We start from the raw sequence: 21,505 nt of genomic DNA, 5'->3' as shown, positions 1-21,505 counted from the left end.
GGAGGCTGAAGTAACTTGTCCAGAATGGCACAGTAAGGGGTAGAGTCCACGTCTCCTGATTTCTAGGCCTGTGGCTACATTACAGTGCTTCTACTATACCAATATTAAATTTCTTCTGCAAGTTCAGTCCCCTTTCATGAACTATTTTATTAGATAAAGCAGATTTGTTCCATCTTCTCCATGTATATATAAAACTATAGTATTGGCTGGGCACGACCTGTAATCCCAGCACTTTGGGAGGCCAAGGTGGGCAAATCACGAGGTCAGGAGTTTTAGACCAGTATGGCCAACATGATGAAATTTTATCTCTACTAAAAATACAAAAATTAGCCGGGCATGGTGGTGCACGCCTGTAATCCCAGCTACTGGGGAGGCTGAGGCAGGAGACTCGCTTGAACCCAGGAGGTGGAGGTGGCAGTGAGTCGAGATTGCGCCACTATACCCCAGCCTCAAAACGAAACAAAAAACAAAAAAACACAAAGAAACTCTAGTATTATTCCTCTTAAACATCCTAAACCTAGTGCCTTCTATCTCTTTCCTCCATTTAGCCCTTCCACTAAAGCGTTGCAACACAGGGCAAAGGAACATGCTTATTCAATGAATGGCATCCCTCTTAAATACAGAATTTCAAACCACTCTCTTACTGTAGTCAGCTGAAAAAGAGTGGTGGTACCTTCAGCTGAAAAAGAGTGGTGGTACCTTGGATGCCAGCAATACCTTCCTCAACCAGGGACAGAAAGACATAAGGTAGAAACAAAATTTGAGCCTACTTTGCATTTTATCAAAAGGAGAAAAAAAGATTTTCTTTACTATGTTTAAAAACCAGGGAAAGGCCAGGCGCAGCTGCTCATGCCGGTAATCCCAGCACTTTGGGAGGCCAAGGAGGGCGGATCACGAGGTCGGGAGATCGAGACCATCCTGGCTAACATGGTGAAACCCCATCTCTATTAAAAATACAAAAAAATTAGCTGGGCATGGTGGCGGGCACCTGTAGTCCCAGCTACTCGGGAAGCTGAGGCAGGAGAATGGCATGAACCCGGGAGGCAGAGCTTGCAGTGAGCCGAGATTGCACCACTGCACTCTAGCCTGGGCAACAGAGCGAGACTCCATCTCAAAAAAGAAAAGAAAAGAAAAAAAAAAAAAACAGGGAAAACACAGCCTGGGCAACATAGGGAAACCTCATCTCTACAAAAAAAAAAAATTTGCCAGGCATGGTGGCGTGTGCTTGTAGTCCTAGCTACTTGGGATGCTGAGGTGGGAGGATCTGCTTGAGCCTGGGAGGTCATGGCTGCAATGAGCTGTGATCACGCCACTGCACTCCAGCCTGGGTGACAGAGTGAGACCCTGTCTCAAAAAAATAATTAAATTTAAGATCAAGGAAAACAAAGTGTTTATGGATTTAAAATCATATTGAGTTTCTGTGAGAGATGGTATCTGATGGCATAATCTCACTATAGAATAACAGAACTAAGAGAGCTATGATGTGTGTATCTAAACATTAAAAAGGTCTTTTGAAATTCTACACCAATGCTGCTACTGAGTTACTAAAGTCCACACTTCAATTTACGATTATTTCCATGAATTACAGATTTTTGACCCTTGCAAGCTTCATACCCTAATTTACTTCTAGAAAAGCAAGGTAGATACTCCACAGTTCCTGGATACAGATAAAGCAATGGGTTGTTTTAGGCTGCCAAATCACCAGGGAATCAAATACAATCCCCTGTTTTTTCAATTTCTACCTTTTCTTATTCAATTTGAGAAAAGCTTTATTTAAAAAACTAAACATTCATTTCTGTTTAAAAAATACAGTTATTACAGAAATGGTTGGTATTTATTAATTGATTAAAATACCTTTAGTTTTTGACAACATAATATATGGAAACTCACATCTTAACTTTCCTGATTGTTATACTTTATATAGGAATATATTAGTGAACTTTCGGAATGTTACCAATAGAAAATCTAAACAGATGAACTCTCTAGGCAATTCACACAAAAACACACCTCAGTAAAATAGGACCTGTACTTCTGCTATTTTAAAGAGAACTTCTAGCCTGAGAATCAGGGAATAAAGAAGAAAAACACATTAGCATAGCTGATATATGGCTAACTGTCCCTGGTCTACATGTTTAATTATTCCAAGTTCATAAAATCTGATTCGATAATGCCTTACTACAGTTGACTCTTGAACAATGTGGTTGGGGGGCGAGGTTGGGGCACCACCCCCCTACAACTTTTGAAACCTCAAAAACTTAACTACTAATAGCCTACCTGGACCAGAAGCCTTACCAATAACATAATTAACAAATGTTTTATATATGTATTATATACTGTATTCTTACAGTAAAGTAAGCTAGAGAAAAGAAAACATTACAATCATAAAGGGAAAATAAATTTATAGTGCTATACTGTATTTATTTACATTGTAAGTTTACATTGTCTGTTTGCAAGATAAATCATCTGTCTAAAATGATGGGCAACCGTAGCTGCAGACCTCAGTCTATGGTACATATCAAGCAATCCAAGTTTTTCTTGCAATGTCATCACTTTTCTCTGCTTCTTGGGAGCACTTCCAGCATCACTTCATATAGGTCCCATGGTGTTATTCAAGGTGGACTAAACACACAAAAAAATTCAAGAACTGCAAGAGATCAATTTTTACTGCAATAGACAATTTACTGGAGAAATGAACTACCCATGAGGAGATAATTAGCATCACACAGCATTTTAAGCTGATATCAAAAACACTTGAGTTTACAGCAACAGCAACAAGAGGTGGCTATGAAATCACTAGAGTAGTATACTATGTACTAGAGTCAATTTTATGCAGACATTATTAAATACTGCATCTTTACATTTCTCTTAACTGCAAATGGCATCATGCATGGTCTGTGTGTGCATACGTTTTGATAATTTTTAACTTTTTGTAATAGATATGTATATATTTTATGGTAGTAAATGATAAAAAATAGGAAGGACGTGGTGGTTCAGGCCTGTAATCCCAGCACTTTGGGAGGCCAAGGTGGGTGGATCACCTGAGGTCAGGAGTTTGAGGTCACCTGGCCAACATGGTGAAACATGTGTGCCTATAATCCCAGTTACAGGAAGGCTGAGGGAGGAGAATCATTTGAACCCAGGAGGCAGAGGTTGCAGTGTGCTGAGATTGCACCGCTGCACTCCAGCCTGGGGGACAGAGAGAGACTCCGTCTCAAAAACAAAATAAAATAAAATAAGATAGACTTGTATCTACATATATTTCATGCATTCATGACATACTTAACTTTTCTTAATTTTTTGGATATTTCTAGGTTATGTGGTTCATTTGCAAGTTTTTTCAAATCTGCTTTGTTCAACAGTCAACTGTATGTAAAGAATATCTTTCCATTCTTACTATTTAAGGATACTTTTCTATACTTTCTCCCAGCTAGCCCCCTCTCATCTAGCTTAAAGAAAGTGAATATGGCCTCTGCACAATCAAAATGCTACCCAGCGAACACATTTAATTCACTCAATATAGATGGAATCAATGGGGAATATGAAATCACAGTGCCTTCCCTCAGAGCATCAAAGAAAAGGACGAAGCAAAATTCAGAGAAGATATTTATCACTTTTGGTTGGTCAGGGGTCAGAGAAGGAAAGAGTATGATCATTAAAGGCTTACTGGAAGAGTCAATATTGACAATTTTGACTTGAGAAAACGGGGGTTAGGAAGAAAGGCATCTTAGGCAGAAGAAAGTGAGCAAATAGTGAGATGGGAAAGAACAGGGCATAGTTCAGGAAACCATAAAGGAATACACAGTGGAGAAAAAGTAGGCAACATGTAAGAGGGAAAGAAAACATTTTAAAAGGTAGATGTGGACCAGATTATAGAGGAATTTCATAACAGGGTTTCACTCAGAACTTTTCTATGTTACACCCAATTCTTTCTCTTTTTTTTTGTTTAAAGATGTGTTGCCCAGGCTGGTTGCCACTGTGTTGCCCAGGCTGGTCCCAAACTCCTGGTCTTAAGCAATCCTCCTGCCTCGGCTTCCTAAAGTGCTGGGATTACAGGTGTGAGCCACCTTACCAGGCCTAAACCCAATTCCTAAAAGCAGGATTGAAAAGAAGGAATGTCCTACAGCAGCAGTCCCCCACCCCTGGGGTGCGAACCAGTACTGGTCAGTGGCCTGTTAGGAACCAGGCTACAAAGGAGGAGGCCAGCGAGTAAGCATTACTGCCTGAACACCACCTCCTGTCAGATCAGCAGCAGCATTAGATCTCATAGGAGCACAAACCCTATTGTAAATTGTGCATGTGAGGGATCTAGGTTGTGTGCTGCTTATGGGAATCTAACTGATGCCTGAGGATCTGACATGGAACAGTTTCATTCCAAAACCACTGCCTCTGCCCCTGCCACCACTGTCAGTGGAAAAATTATCTTTAACAAAATTGGTCCCTGGTACCAAAAAGGTTGGGAACTGCTGTCCTATGGCGCTGGTGGAAGGAGTGGTGGAAGGGGCATTAACAACAGCAGTGAGTAACAATGAATATCAAGGGCAAATAGAGAAACAGGACCAAAAAAGACACAACTCAAAACGCTATTTTAGAGGGCTACTTAGCATTGTACTGTGCAGAGCCACAGTAGAGACCAGGATGAAAAGAAATATTAGCAATACTGACTCTGTCTTTATTTAAAATTTTATTCATCATGGATTTTTTGCATTAACTCTTTTTTTAAAGTAGTACATTAAAATACCATTTATCTTGCTGGGTGCGGTAACTCATGCCTATAATCTCAGCACTTTGGGAGGCTGAGGCAGGTGGATAACTTGAGGTCAGGAGTTCAAGACCATTCTGGCCAACATGGCAAAACCCCATATCTACTAAAAACGAAAATTAGCCTGGCGGCTTGGCACAGTGGCTCATGCCTGTAATCACAGCACTTTGGGAGGCCAAGGCAGATAGATCACCTGAGGTCACGAGTTCAAGAGCAGCCTGACAAATATGGTGAAACCTGTATCTAGCTTGAACCTGGGAAGTGGAGCTTGCATCACGCCACTGCACTCCAGCCTGGGCGACAGAGCAAGACTCTTAAAAACAAAACAAAAACAAAACAACAATTCTTTATCTTGATTACTGAGTTGTTTGGTGCCCTCTTAAAATTTGTGTCTGAGGCAAGCAGCTTTCCTTTTCCCATAAAAGCATATACAGGCTGTGAACAGTGGTTCATGCCTATAATCCCAACACTCTGGGAGGCCAGAGAGGGAGGAGTGCTTGAGCCCAGAAGTTCAAGACCAGCCTAGGCAACATAGTGAGACCTTATCTCTACAAAAATAAAAAAAATTATCCAGGCATGGTGGCACATGCCTGTATGCCTGTAGTCCAAGCTACTCCAGCTGCTTGGGAGGATGAGGTAGGAGGATAATTTGAGGTCGAGGCTGCAGTGAGCTGTGATTATGCCACTGTACTCCATCCTGGGTGACAGAGTGAGACCTTGTCTCAAAACAAACAAAAAACAAAACAAACAAACAAAAAAAACAACCAACCATGCATCATGTCAGAAGTTCCTAAGAACTATTATTATTGTACAATAATTGACTTTCAGACTGCTGACCTTGAGCCATAAAAAAAGCTCAATACTTATTACAACACTTAAGAGAACAGAGAAGCCTACAGCTTATTTTAAAAAGATATCCCCTGTAATGTTATTAAAGTAGTACGACTTTTGGCCTTTATGAAGGGAAGGAGCTTCAGTTATGTAGGACATTCATTTATGTGAAACAGAGTGACAATGTCAGATAATAAAGCATTCTGGCATCTAGGCAGAATCTAAGTGATTTTAGTCAAGGCAGAATCTAAGTGATTTTAGTCAACGTACTAGTCAAGTGCCAGGTACTCAATGAGCTCTTTCAGTGTTCTTTGAATACTGTCTGTTTCTCAAGGTTACCCAAGGAAAAAAAATAAAGTTCTTTCCAAAAGCCCTTCCCACATTTCTGTGACCTTACCAAGGTTACTATTTTACCTCTTTTTGGTGGTCGTACGTGATATGTTAAGTCATTAATGACCAGCTTAAAGTCATCAAGGAGGAGGAGGTCTATTCCTGTTGAAGCAGCAACACGAACACCATCTGTGAAAATTTCAAATGAAACTTGTCATAGGTCCATAATTATTCAAGAATGGTCAGGAAAATTCAATCTTCAAAATAGTTTTTAAAAATTACCTCCTCCTTTTTAAATTTCAGTTAACTTTTTACCTCATTTCCCAGTTCTATGCAAAGTTTAGGTTGCCTAAAGCTCTGTTTTTAGGACTCGAGTTTGTGAAGATTTAACAACAGCTTCTCCTGTGAACTACATGAGCAAGTGAAATAATTAACGGTCATAGTTCTGTAGGTGTACATTGGAAATCTAGGGTCACTGGGAGAGCTGTATGGACTTAACATTGTCCATAATGGAAGCTGGTTGAGTCAAAAAAAAAAAATAAATAAAAATAAAAACCAGTATTTTCTGACATATGGTACTCTTCAGTATAGTCATTGATTAGTTGCCAATAATTCAGTAGAGACAGATGCTGGGGTTAACAAAGTATTATACATCCACCACGCTGGTCTACTAATTATATTGTCAGATGAGTAGAAATGTGGTAATTGTTAACTGGTGAATCCAGGTGAAGGGTAAATGGGCATTTATTGTACTAATCTTTCAAGTTTTCTGTAGATTTAAAAAATTTTAAAGTAAAAATGGGGAAAAAAACAATGGGAAAAAAACTTAAAAATGGGAAAAAAATTAAAAAACTTAAAAAATAAATAAATGAAATACATAAAATGGTAATTTTTAGTGCCTTATTTTACATTCTTTTCAAATCATATACTTCTTTATTTTGGCAAACTTTTCTTTCCAGACATGAGGGTTTAACTACTGGAAGTATTTATTCTACACCTAAAGTAATGATAAAAAGTCTCAATAATATAAAATGTGATTGACTGTTCATCCTTGCTCATGGCATTATATGTGAGATGCTTTTGAATGAGATTCCCTGTGCATACACATTTGCTAAAATCGATCAATTATACTCTGAGTACTACTGGGAGAGAAATCACTTTCTCTCTTGGTAAGTGCTAAGCAAAAGAAAAAAGTTTTCTGAAGTTAACAGTATAGGGTTCTTTTGTAGCTACGTGTATGGTGTATGTATGTGTCTAAAAATTGCTGTGGGGTGAAATGAGGGGTAGATGGTAATTAATAATGATGGTGACTATACCTGGTGAATAGACAGCAACTCTGTCAATTCCCCGATCCTCTTCTTGCAGTTGTCGTAAAAATACACCAACGGAGTCAGAGATAGGCTTGAGTGTGAACTGACAGCGTTCACGCCGGGATGGTAGCCTCACAGATATCACAGGTAACCCATTTTGATAAACCACTGTAACATCTGAATGAAAAAGACCCAAAAACATATGATAATTGGATTTCAATGTAAGTTAAAGTCACATTATTACTATTCTTGCATGGGGGTCTATTATTAGCATGATTTAAAATGTTTTCAAAGAAGGTTTAAGAACATGCCCTTTAGCTTTAGTTGAAGGTTATTCTGGAAACCGGCTTATAAAAGATCAAATGGATCACACAGCTCATTTTACAGATATGAAAAAACAGGCAAGGAACTGTCTTCTGAGTGGGTCAAGGAGAGGCTTTCCCAAGGATATCAGGTGAAGCTCTTGATATTGGTGAATACAAGCCCTGGATCCATTTAGCAAGATTTTATTAAGCAGTCAGAGATTGCTGGGCCAGACTTCATAGCCTATAGGACGTGGCTCTTGGGATCCAGAGCTTTCAAGAAGTACCCTAATAAGTGAGACTCCTACTCCAAAACAGTCAATTCATGTATATATAGTACAAGTTGATAAGTGAGAAACAAAAGTGAAATCTTAAGCCCCTCAACTGACTGAATGGACTCCCTCTTGGCCAAAGGGACACCCAGGGTAAACCTTTAAAGCTAAGTTCTCAGCCATGACAGGATGGGAGGTCAGACACAACTCATTATATCCCCTCCTTGCTAGCCACCATTAGGCACTCTTTCCTAAGGGCTTAAGAGAAACTAGCCCTTTCAAAAGACTCCACCATTGATATCAACCAATTAACTGCCCAACACTGCCCCTCTTTTTTGCCTGACAAGAGGCCACCGACCGTGAAGTGGTTCTGGCCAGTCTACGGAGAATGCACAGTGAGGGTTTTCACACCCTCTGCTTCATCTTTTGACACCAGAGAGCTGAAAACTCCACCCTCAGATCATGCTGATGCAGCCATTTTTTGTACACGGGACCCATGAAGGGGCATGAAGCTCAGTTGTGCATACACGTTTCTCTTTTCATAAATATGCATGGCCTCTCCTATAGTGTACTGAGTATGTACATTTGGCCACCCTGCTCAGCATGCATTCCTGTTCTTTTTGCCTATTCCTCAAAGTGTCTGTTTTTGGCTTCTGAATAGAGGCTACACTTCCCAGCCTGTCAGAATGGCCACCCTGCAGGCTGCAACCTTTATGAGAAATATACGTCTCCTTTCCAAATTCATGAACCTCGTCATTCTTCAGTTAGCATTCTATCAAAAACAATTCATGTTCTCTTGAATGTCTTCATGAGCTTGGCTAGACAGAACCAAAACTCTGTTGTTTAAGATTTTATAACAAAATGTTATGAAGGGAAAGTTTATTATGAGTTATAAAATTGAAGGGATCTTCTACAAAAGTATAGCATAGCATGCCTATTTCCTTATTTTTTCCCTCAGTATTCTTGATTTGTAGGGCCCTAGTAAAACAAACATCAGAATAACCCTCTTTCGCAATAATTTTCAAATACATTTTTTTTTAAATGCATTTTAAAAATCAAAATGTTTTACATAAGCAACTAAGCATTTAAAGATGATATTAGCACTGAGGAAAGAAAACAGGCTTTGGAGTCAAACCTGGGACTGAATCTTGGCTCTGTAATTTTGGGCATATTATGTAACTTCTCTGAGTCTCACTTTTTTCATATATAAAATGGGCTTTGGCCAGGCGTGGTGGCTCACGCCTATAATCCCAGCACTTTAGGAGGCTGAGGTGGACAGATCATGAGGTCAAGAGATTGAGACCATCTTGGCCAACATGGTGAAACCCTGTCTCTACTAAAAATAAAAAAATTAGCTGAGCGTGGTGGTGCACATCTGTAGTCCCAGCTACCAGGGAGGCTGAGGCAGGAGAATCACTTCAACCTGGGAGGAGGACGTTGCAGTGAGTCGAGATCGTGGCACTGCACTCTAGCCTGGGTGACAGAGCGAGACTCCATCTCAAAAAAAAAAAAAAAAAGGTTTAATCCCTAACTCATAGAGCTGTTGTGAGAAATGAGTGAAATACATAAATAATTTAAAACACTTAGCACACTACATGATACATAAATGATAATGTTTCCTTACTAGCTCCTTTGAAGAATCAAAGGTTGGCTAGATGTGGCAGCACGTGTCTGTAGTCCCAGCTACTCGGGAGGCTGAGGCAGGAGGACTGCTTGAGCCCAGGAGTTTGAGTCTACAGTGAGCTATGATTGTGCCACTGCACTCCAGCCTGAGCAACCGAGTGGGACCCCATGTCTAAAACTTTTTTTTTTTTTGAGACAGGGTCTTGCTCTATCACCTAGGCTGGAGTGCAGTGGCATGATCACAGCTCACTGCAGACTCGAGCTCCCAAGCTCAAGCGATTCTCCTGCCTCAGCCTCCCAAGTTAGTGGGACTACAGGCACGCACCACCATGCCATGCTATATATATATATTTTTTTTGAGAGACAGGGTTTCACCATGTTGCCCAGGCTGGTCTTGAACTCCTGAGCTTGAGCAGCGACCTGCCTTGGCCACCCAAAGTGCTGGGACTAAAGGCGTGAGCCACTATGCCTGGCTTCTAAAAACAATTTTTAAAAATAAAATGAGTCAAAAATTACATTCTATTATGCTTCTAAGGATTTATATCCCTACTAATCAAAGAGTTTATAGGAAATGTGTGAGATTAATGTTTTGGAAATCCAAAATGCATCAAGTTTTCCATAGTTGTAGTTGTAGACATCTACATCTTATTTCCTTGTCTATTCTAGTAACTGATAAGGTCTACATTATACACAAAATCTTCACACTAAAATCTTTCATGATTTGAATTTTCAAGAAATAACCCTAATTGAGATATAGCTTATAAATAACAAAATACATTATTTAAAATGGAAATCTGATGAGTTTTGACATAAGAATCAAAATAAAGAACATTTTTGATTCCCCCAAATTCTCTGATCCCCATCCCAGTTAATCCCTGGGTAACCATTGATCTGATTTTTGTCACCACAGATTAGAGTTTTATAGAGTTATATATAAATAAAATCACACTATGGACCCTTTTGTATTTGGGCTTCTTTCTCTTGGCATGATTATGAGATTCACCTATGTTGTTGTTAGTAGTTCATCAATTAACTAGTTCATTAGTAGTCATTCATTTGTATTCCTGAGAAGGATGTCATTGCATAGACAAACCACAACTTGTTTATCCTGTTGATGAACATCTGGGTTGTTTCCAGGTTTTGGCTACTATGAATAAAGCTTTTATGATTATTTGCATACAAGCCTTTGTGTGACATGTTTTCATAGTGTATCTTTCCCTATCCTTTTACCTTATCCATGTTTTATTTAAAGTGAGTTTCCTGCAGAAAGCTTATAGTTGGGTCTTGCTATTTTATCCAATCTAACAATCTCTGTCTTTTAATTAAAGTGTATATATTATTTGTATTTAATGTAATTATAAGTATGGCTGAGTATATGTCTACCATCTTACTACTTATTTTCTATTTGACCCTACTGTTCTTTCTTCTACTTTTCCTCTATTCTTGCCATTTTTTAGATTTACTATCTTTTAATCTCTTTAAAAAGGATTTTTTCATTTAATCACTATTTATTTTAATTTAATCTCTATTTTTTTTCTCACTTTTATTTTTCAGAGACAGGGTCTTAATCTGTCTCCCAGCCTGGAGTGCAGTGGTGTGATCACAACTCACTGCAGCCTTGATCTCCTGGGCTCAAGTGATCCTCCTCCCTCAGCTTCCTGAGTGGCTAGGACTAAAGGCACATGTAGCTATGCCTGGATAATTTTTTTTGGGGGGGCAGGGTAGAGACAGGGTCTCGTTATGTTGCCCAGGCTGACCCTGAAGTCCTGGACTCAAGCAATTCTCACATCTCAGCATCTCAAAGTGCTAGGATTACAGGATTGAGCCACAATGCCCAAGCTAATCTCGGCTGTTGACTTATTAAATACAATTTATTTTATTTATTTATTTATTTATTTATTTATTTATTTATTTATTTATTTTGAGATAGGGTCTTGCTGTGTTGCCCAGGCTGGAGTGCAGTGGTGTGATCTCGGCTCACTGCAACCTCCACCTCCTGGGTTCAAGCCATTCTCCTGCCTCTACCTCCCGGGTAGCTGGGACTACAGGTACCCATCACCACACCCAGCTAATTTTTCTTTAGTAGAGACAGGGTTTCACTATGTTGGCCAGGCTGGTCTCAAATGATCTGCCCGCCTTGGCCTCCCAAAGTGCTGGGATTACAGGTGTGAGCCACCAGGCCTGGCCCTTATTTTATTTTTTTTTTAAGCATTACTCTAGAGCAGGTATTGCTAAACTTTTTTCTGTAAAGGCTGAGGTATTAAATATTTTAGACTCTGTGGGTCATAAGATCTCTGTTACAACTATAAACTCTGTTACAACTATAAACTCTGTTACTGTGGTGCAAAAGCAGCCACAGGCAATATACAAATAAATAGGCATGGCTGTGTTCCAACAAACTTTATTTATAATAAGCAATGGGCTGACTTTGGCCTGTAGGTCAGGGGGTCGCCAACCCCCAGGACACAGACTGGTACCATGGAAAAACTGTCTTGCACGAAACTGGTCCCTGCTGCCAAAAACGTTGAGGAGCACTGCTGAAGGTCATAGTTTGCTGAATTCTGTTCTGTGTTATACATCTCTACCATATCACAATCAGTCTTCAAATAATATAGTATCACTTTAGGTATAGTTTTAGAGAACCTTACAACAATATACTTCCATTCCCCCTGCTTACATTCTTCATGGTATTGTTCTCACACATTTTTCTACATATATTATAAACCACACATTATTTTTGTGTGGTTTACCTTCTGATTATCTTTTAAACAGATTTTGTTTTGTATAGTATATATTAAGAGTTTGTGTATATTCTTATCTTTGTTCCTCTATGTCTTTTTTCCTCTGTCTGCCTTTTAAAAACTTTTACTTTTTAATAAAGACACGGTCTCATTCTGTTGCCCAGGCTGGAGTTCAGTGGTACCATCATGGCTCACTCAGTCTCAACTGCTGGGCTCACTGGATACTCCCGCCTCAGCCTCCAAAGTAGCTGGGACTACAGGCATGTGCCACCATGTCCAGCTAATTTTTATTTTTATTTTCTTTTTGAGACAGAGTCTCGCTCTGTCACCCAGGCTGGAGTACAGTGGTGTGATCTTGGCTCACTGTACCTTCACCTCCCAAGTTCAAGCGATTCTCCTGCCTCAGCCTCTACAATAGTTGGGATTACAGGCACGCACCACCACACCCAGCAAATTTTTGTATTTTTAGTAGAGACAGGGTTTCACTGTGTTGGCCAGGCTGGTCTCGAACTCCTGACCTCAGGGGATCCACCCGCCTCAGCCTCCCAAAGCGCTGGGCCAGCTAGTTTTTTTAATTTTAATTTTTAATTTTTATTTTTGTAGAGACAGGGTCTCACTATGTTGCCCAGGCTGGCCTCAAGCAATCCTCCTGCCTCGGCTTCCCAAAATGCTGGGCTCACAGGTATAAGCCACCATGCCCAGCTCTCTGCCTGCTTTTTAACATTTTCCTTTTATTATTGGTTTTCAACAATTTGACTGTGATGTGCTTTGCTTTTCTCTGTGAATGGTTGGGAGTTGTTAGATTTTTTAGATCTGGCTTTCCTCAAATTTGGAAAACTTTTGACCTTTATTCAACTATTATTTTTTTCTGTCTCCTACCCTTCTGGGATTCCAATTACACTTATGTTAGGCCATGTGATACTGTCTCACAGGTCACTGAGGTTTTCTTCATACATTTCAGGGGCCTCTTTTTTTCCCCCTCTCAGTTTCATTTTGGATAGTTTTAATTGCAATATACTTCAACATCATGGATTTTTTTCTTCTGCGGTGTCTAATTTTCTGGTAATTCCATCTATATGGTGTTTTCATTTCAGACATATTTTTCACCTCTAGAAGTTCCATTTCTTTTTATATCTTCCATTTCTTTTCACATTATATCTTTGCTTTTCCTTTTCTCTATGAGCATAAGGATCATATTTATAATAGCTATTTTAACTTCTTGGCTGTTTATTCCATTATCTCTGACATTTCCAGGTCTGTTCATTGACTGTATTTTTGGAAGGTTTATTTTTTGCTTCTTCATATGCCTAGTAATTTTTGATTGGTGGTCAGACATTTTTAATTTTACATTGTTGAGTGCTGGGTCTTGTATAGTTAAATTACTTGCATGTTAGTTTGGCACTTTCAAGACTTCAAAAACTTCTTTTAGGAGAGATCTAGAGAATCCTTTATTCTAGGACCAATTTGTCCCTACTTCTAAGATATGGTTCTTATGAGAACGTCTACCAAATGTTCAAGTGTTCAAATGTATCTCTCTACTGTGGCTAGAGGGAAGCAAAATTATTCATTTTATGTTACTGGCAATAGCTATTTTCTAGGAAGTTTTAGCCTGGTCTTGTGGTTTAGAATTCAGCCAAAGTCTCACAGGATGCCTTTGCAGATTTCCAAGACTCCTCTTTTTCTTCATAGCTCCTTCCTCTGTAAATCTCTGTCTCATAAATTCTAGCTGCCTTGAGATTTACAAATTCTGATCTCTGTTTCTTCATCTTAACTAGATGGCCAACCTCTGTTTCCCTTCTCTGTGATGCAGTTTAGAGGCTGCCTCAGGCTGTAAACTCAACCAATGCAGGGTTTAACTCATTTGTTCCTCTTATCTCAGGCATCACAGTGCTGTGTGCCTATCGTCCAGTGTCTGAAAAGAGTTGTTTCAGATATTTTGTCTGGTGTTCTACTTGTTTATAGCAGGATAGTAATTCCCACAGCAGTTAATACTTCATGGATGTATGATTTGGATTTTTACATAAAAACTAAAAGGCAAAATCAGAAATCCCTATTGCCTTTTTCTGTCCAAAGGAATAGTCTGTTTCCTAAGGAAGAAGAGGTCAAAATAGTAATTTGAATTGAATATATAGCATGTACTATCTAAAGTTTGCAATACCTAAAGATATTTTAAAAATGTGTCATATTCCTTCTTGTTCTAAAAGAATCCTTAGCAATTAATCTACTGTTTCCTGAAGTCAGAACCACTAACATGAGAATATTTCTATCTTTTCTATAGCAGTAATGATGATGAAGTCATTAAGATTAGTGATTAAATTATCCAATTATCCCCTTTCTATATATGTGAAAAAGAGTAACCACAGATCAAGAAGTAGAGAGAGTTGAATTTAAAAAAGAGATACAATCTGTGAGTCTGAAATATATCTGGAGAATCTTAAAAGTGTCTTTGCAAAAATTATAAAAGTGAGAAAATTATGACAGTGAAAGAGACCTAATCTAACCAACCCCATACTTCCTTTAACCTCCAAACTGCCTTTGGTCATTCCTGGGCTTGGGCCTAGCTAGCTTTGGGAGAAAGTTAGTTTTTAGTTTAAATAATAGGCCTTCCCCCAAAATAAACTGCCTTCACAAAACTAACGAAAGAGCACCAGGTTAGGAAGATGGGAGGAGGCTGAATTCTGCTAAAATGTAAGTGTAAGGGATTACCAGCTATTATTCTAGAGGTCACAGATTTGCAACTTCCCCACACCCACTCTTGCAGATAGCATCACTGTTGTAGAACCTAAGACTGGCCTTTTGAGATGTCCTTTCAGGCTCCTGTGGCCCCCACCCAGAAGAGGACTCAGCACATGAGGATCATTTTCCACACCCCTATGACTGCATCCACAACCAATCAGTGGCACTCATTCCCTTAGCCCCCTGCCCACCAAACTATCCTTGAAAAACCCTGGCCTCCAATTTGGGGAGACTAATTTGAGTAATAAAACTCCAGTCTCCTATTCAGCCAGCTCTGTGTGCATTAAACTCTTTCTCTATTGCAATTCTCCTGTCTTGACAAATTGGCTCTATCTAGGTACTGGGCACAGAGAAGCTGTTGGGCAGTTACAAATGCACTAAAACATCAGTTTCACAGGTAAATGCTTAGGGGTTACTGTTTTAAAATAACTGAGTCAAAGTCAACGGAGAATATGAAGGTCTTTCATACCCAGTTTAACTTCTTCCTTTAAAGAGCATGATGCTTTTTTCAAGGGAATGAAATAAGAAAGCTTTTGAGAAACTCTACAATGAATAGCGCATTTCAGAGCTGACAAGCCTTTATTATACTGCTTTTGAAATCCCAAGGCCTGCTCTTCTCTCCTACACTGTGGATTGTAATGTCAACATTAGATTTCTTAGTTTGCAATTCAGGAATAACAATTGCCAAGGTTCCTCAAGTTTCACAATATAAACAATAAACAGCTGGTTGTAGTGAAGTCAGAATGGGTATTCACAAGCTAATGACAGTTGTCAGTTACTATCATCTAGAGACAAAATATTCTTTTAAAGTATACATTGCATCAAGTGGCTGTTTGGTTGGATTTTTTTTCTTTTGTTTTGATTTCCAAGTGAATAAAATAAGAAATAACATAAGTATGTTCCAGAGCAGTGTGTTTCAAAAAAAGCCTAGAAATTATGGAGCGTTCAACATGAATACTTAGAGTTAGAACACGATAACACGATAACAGATTTAGGCATAAAAACAGAAAGCTGTGGAATTGTGCAGACTAAGAAGAGTAGTGCAGGAACTACAAACAATTGCATTTGAAGCAGGAATACATTTTTAAAAAATGCTTTTGAGGCATCAGGAGTTGAAAAACAGTCATAAAATACAAATGCTTATTATTTTGCAAAATATTTTTTAAATGCTTGTAAAAATATATAGTATGAAGTTTGGCTAGTGTTCAAAATAATGAGTAAAATCTCCACTAAAATATATCACCTGTATATATTTTGAGGGCTTATTATGAAAGGGAACTGGTACAGTAAGGAAGCCCATGTTGGGCTTTTTCTGCAAAGCTACCTGGAGTAGAACTATGTATGATGGATGATTTCAGGGGCTTATGATCTTAACGTTATCGATTTCCTCCCCATTTTGTGTAATATTCTGCATCATAAATGTGAGATATAATCACAGAATTTCAGTGTTGGAAGGCCAGAGAGATCATACAAACTAACAACCTTCTTTTGCAGCTAAGAATAATAGAGTCTAGTAATGTTAGATAATATTCCTGGGCTGGGCACAGTGGCTCATGCCTGTAATCCAAGCACTTTGGGAGGCCAAGGTGAGTGGATCACCTGAGGTCAGGAGTTCGAGACCTGTCTGGCCAACATGGTGAAACTCCATCTCTACCAAAAATACAAAAAATTAGCTGGGTGTAGTGGCAGACACCTGTAATCCTAGCTACTCAGGCACCTGAGGCAGGAGAATCACTTGAACTCGGGAGGGGGAGGTTGCAGTGAGCTGAGATTGTGCCACTGCACTCCAGCCTGGGCAACAAGAGCGAAATTCTGTCTAAAAAAGAAAAAAAGAAAAAGATAATATTCCTGAAAAGATAATATTCCTAAGATCACATATTTCAATTCAACAGCAATAGTTCATTTGACTAAGAAATCCTCTTCTAGGTCACACATGACATTAGTTTGCTAAATTCAGTAGATATTTTAGTTCTTAACTTGCTTGTTTTAGCAGCATCTAATGTTAACGACTCCCTCACTTTGTAAAAAAGTTTCCCCATTGGCTTCTATGAGGCTTCTAGCTTTTCTTTCTGTCTTGACCTTCTAATTTCCCCTCATAAGTTATTCTTCCTCTACTCATCCCTTAAAAGTTTCTAAGTGTTTTGTCCTCGGCCTCTGTGCTTCTCAGTTCACACACTCTCTAGGGAATCTCGTGTCTTCCCAAAGTCTCATGTAAATGCTGATGATATGCCAAGCCTATATTCAATTGTCTGCTAGAAATTGGGTCTCCCACAGCCATAACTCAAACTCAAAAGTCCTAAAAGTGAATCCATCTTCCCTAACCACCCATAATCTCAACCAATAACACCACCATTATTTTATTTTTGACCAAGCCAGAAAATTACCTGCTATCCTTGACTACTCGTAGAGCCAGAATCTGAATCTGACATTCCTCAGATCTAATTACTCATCATGTCCTTTCTTTTTTTTTTTTTTTTTTTTTTGGAGACAGAGTCTTGCACCATCACCCAGGCTGGAGTGCAGTGGCGCAATCTCGGCTCACGGCAACCTCCACCTCCCAGGCTCAAGCGATTCTCCTGCCTCAACCTCCCGAGTAGCTGGGATTACAGGTGCCTGCCACCACGCCCGGCTAATTTTTTGTATTTTTAGTAAAGACGTGGTTTCACTATGTTGGCCAGGCTGGTCTCGAACACCTGACCTCGTGATCCACCTGACTCAGCCTCCCAAAGTGCTGGGATTACAGGTGTGAGCCACCACACCTGGCCCTTTCATTCTATTTTTTAAACATCTCTAAGCCCTCTGATACTCTCTACACTACCACCATTTTAGTCCAGGCCACCACTGTCTTTTTATTCTATCAGCTGCACTGTAATTGGAGTCCTTCATTCCAGCCTTGCTCCAGTTCAATTTTCCACATTGAAGCAGGGTGATCTTTTTCCAAATGAAGCCACTATCCTGAAGTTGGTAGTTGGTGTTTACCAACTTGGTATAAACTTCCATCCATTTATACACACACACACACACACACACACGCACAAATATATATCTCAATACATGATATTTAGTACTGTGATAGCCAGCCTTCAAGAAGACTCTCTATAATCCTTGCCTGTAAGTATTTGTTATGGTTTGAATGTCTCCTCTGAAACTCACCTTGAAATTTAATTGCCATTGTAAGAGTGTTGAGAGGCAGGACCTTTAAGAGGTGATTAGGTCATGAAGGCTCTGCCCCTATAACTGGATTTTTGCCATTACCATAGGAGTGGGTTAGTTACTGGGGGAGTGGGTTCCTGATAAAACAAAAAAGGTGAGTTCAACTCAGTTTCCCCTCTCTGTCTCCTGTGCACACTTCCCCACAATGTGATGCCTTCTGCGATGTTACAATGCAGCAAGAAGACCCTCGCTAGATGGACTCCTCGATCTTGGACTTCCCAGAACTGTAAGCCAAATCAATCTTTTCTTCATAAATTACTCAGTTTGCAATTGACATAGCAGCAAAGAAATGGACTAAGATAGTATAGATGCCTCTTGACTTATGATATTATCTCTGCATAAACCCACTGTAAGTCAAAAAATGCATTTAATAATCCAACAAATCCATCATAAAGTCAAAAAACCATAAGTTGAACCATCAGAAGTCAGGGATTGTCTATATTCATGCCCTGAGTAGTGTCATCCATATCAAATCAGGGCTGGTCTGCAGAACCAATATGATACAGCTGAAGTGATGACTGTAACTTCTAGGACTATGTCATAATAGACTTTACAGCTTCTGCTTTGGTCTCTTGTACACTTGCTCTAGGGGAAGCCAGTCATCATATCATGAGGACAATCCTGCAGCCCTATGGAGAAGCCCATATGGAGAAGTGGTACATTCTTGACCAAATGTAAACTTGTCAACATGATCAGAAATCAATATACAGGCCAGGCACGGTGGCTCATGCCTGTAATCCCAGCACTTTGGGAGGCCAAGTCGGGCGAATCACTTGAGGTCAGGAGTTCTACATCACCCTGGCCAACATGGCGAAACTCCGTCTCTAGTGAAAAAGTACAAAAAATTAGCCTAGCATGGTGGCATGCGCCTGAAATCCCAGTTACTTGGGAGGCCGAGGCAGGAGAATTGCTTGAACCCAGGAGGCGGAGGTTGCAGTGAACCGAGTTTGCACCACTGCGCTCCAGCCTGGGCGACAGGGCAAGACTTCATCTCAATAAAAATGGAAACAGATACACCGACATCTAAAGTTCAACTGTCTCCCTGGCCACACTGGGAGGAAGTTCCCCTGGATCTAAGATCTCCTACTTTTAGGTAGAAGATTTTTGGAGGCTTTATTCCTCTCCATTTGGATTATTCCTTTCCACTCCTTCCCTTCATTGCTTCCTGGTTTCTTCCCAGTCCCTATCCTGGTTCCCTCCATCTGGACCCTAAAGGGAACAATTTTGTCAGCTCTGGCTTTGAGGGGTGGGGGGAGCCTTCCCAGTCCAGTCAAACATTTTCATTTTCAAAAGAGAAGAAAAAAAATTTTTAAGTTTAATTTATAAATTAGGCACAATAAGAGATTAACAGAAAGAACTAAGAAAAAATTAGAACAATTAAAACAATATGCCAGCATCACTACTCTTGTACATGGGGGGTTAGTATTAAGTAAAATAAGGGTTACTCGACCACAAGTGCTGCAGTACAACAACAGTCAATCTGATAACTGAAACAGCTACTAAGTGACTAATGGGTGAGTAGCATATAAAGCATGGATATGCTGAGCAAAGGGATGATTCACATCCCAGGTGGGATCGAGCAGGATAGCACAAAATTTCATCACACTACTCAGAACAGCATTCAATTTAAAACTTATTAATTGGGCTGGGCACAGTGGCTCACACCTGTAATCCCAGCACTTTGGGAGGCTGATGCAGGCAGATCACTTGAGGTCAGGAGTTTGAGACCAACCTGGCCAACACGGTAAAACGCTGACTCTACTGAAAATACAAATATTAGCTGGGTGTGGTGGCAGGCACCTGTAATCCCAGCTACGCGGGAGCCTGAGGCAGGATAATTGCTTGAACCTGGGAGGCAGAGGTTGTAGTGAGCTGATATTGCACCACTGCACTCCAGCCTGTGACAGAGCAAGACTCTGTCTCAAACAAAACAAAACAAAAACTTATTGTTTATTTCTGGAATTTTCCATTTAATATTTTCAGACTGCAGTTGCCCGTGGGTAATTGAAACTATGGAAAGTGAAGCCATGGAAAAAGGGGTGGAGGGGAGACTCCTATATATAAAGGATCACGGTGTTTACAACCCTCTAAAACTTGTCTTTTATGACAATCATTGCTTTGAGGTTTATCTAAATTGAATCATATTTCTGGAAACATTCACTTAAACTCCTATATATAAGGAAGTGGTAAATTTAAAAAAAAGAAAAAAAACCTCCTATATAGAATTTCATTCTATGAATACATTGCTTAACAACAGGGATACATTCTGAGAAATGCATCATTAGGTGATTCTGTCACTGTGTGAGCATCATAGATAATATTTACAAAACCTAGATGGTATAGCCTACCACACACCTAGTAGGTATCTAGGTATTGCTCTTAGGCTACAAACCTGTATAGCGAATTACTGTGCTGAATACTGTCAGCAACTATAACACAGTGGTATTTGTATATCTAAACATTTCTGAATATAGAAAAGGTGCAGTAAAAATACAGTATTATACTCTTTTGGGACCAACATCATATATGTGGCCCATTGTTGACTGAAACGTTGTTATTCAGTACATGCATGACTGTATACCATAATTTGTATATTGAAAAACCAGATTTCTTCCCCTATTATAAATAAAAATAAGGCTAAGAGAAAGTAGCACTACTCAATGTTTTTAGTTTCTGATATAAATTTTTATTTCCTTTTAGAGCCTTGTGTTTCACATTTTACTCCTTAATTCATCTGGAACTTATTTATTTTTGTGATGTTGAGAAGTTGATTGTAATAGCACCATTTATTAAATAGTCTGCCCTTTTTCCTTGGCTTTACAATGCTAATCAATCGCATGTCAGATTTCTATATATGTAAGCTTTCTCTAATCTGATCCAACAATCTTTCCTGTACCAATACTTCATTGTTTTGATTATTACAGTTTTAGAAATATGTCTTAGTACGTGCTTAGGTACCACATGTCCCCGTGTTTTCCTATTCCAAATTTATCTTAGTTTTTTATATAGCTTTACTCTTTCATGTGAATTTTTAAGTAAGTTGATCAGCTCCCACTGGGGTTTTGATTAGCATTGCATTGAATTTATAAATTCATTTAAGGAAAATAGACAATTTACAATTGTTGTCTTCATATCTATTAAGATGGTATAACACTAAATTTATTCCTATCTTATGTCCTTCAATAAAGTTTATTATTCTCAATAAATGTCTTACATTTTATTTTTACTAGTTTTATGCCTAGATGCCCTCAAGTAATTTAACAATCACTTCTATATCCCTAAGGATAATTCCAAAAGTCTATATGCTTTGTTAAATTATATGTTAGACAAAATATAAGACTATCATTTTAACAGAATAAACTAAATATCTATCTACTTTGGTGACAAT

General features: G+C 39.1%; 1 protein-coding gene across 5 annotated transcripts in view; it reads right to left on the bottom strand.

The window, feature by feature from the left end:
• LOC105466039 (mitochondrial calcium uniporter) overlaps nucleotides 1-21,505 on the bottom strand; it is a 206,120-nt gene that overhangs the window by 18,654 nt on the left and 165,961 nt on the right. For all 5 annotated transcript variants that reach the window (XM_011714863.3, XM_011714865.3, XM_011714862.2 and 2 more), the window contains 2 exons: nucleotides 7,237-7,407; nucleotides 6,005-6,109 (listed from right to left, as the gene is read on the bottom strand). In XM_011714863.3, the coding sequence (XP_011713165.1) occupies nucleotides 6,005-6,109; nucleotides 7,237-7,407 (276 nt within the window). The remainder of the gene's footprint in view (nucleotides 1-6,004; nucleotides 6,110-7,236; nucleotides 7,408-21,505) is intronic.

Source organism: Macaca nemestrina, chromosome 9 (genome assembly GCF_043159975.1).
Source record: "Macaca nemestrina isolate mMacNem1 chromosome 9, mMacNem.hap1, whole genome shotgun sequence".
NCBI classification, from domain to species: Eukaryota; Metazoa; Chordata; class Mammalia; order Primates; family Cercopithecidae; genus Macaca; species Macaca nemestrina.
The sequence above is the reverse complement of the archived record's forward strand: the minus strand, read 5'-3'. Positions and strand labels throughout refer to the sequence as shown.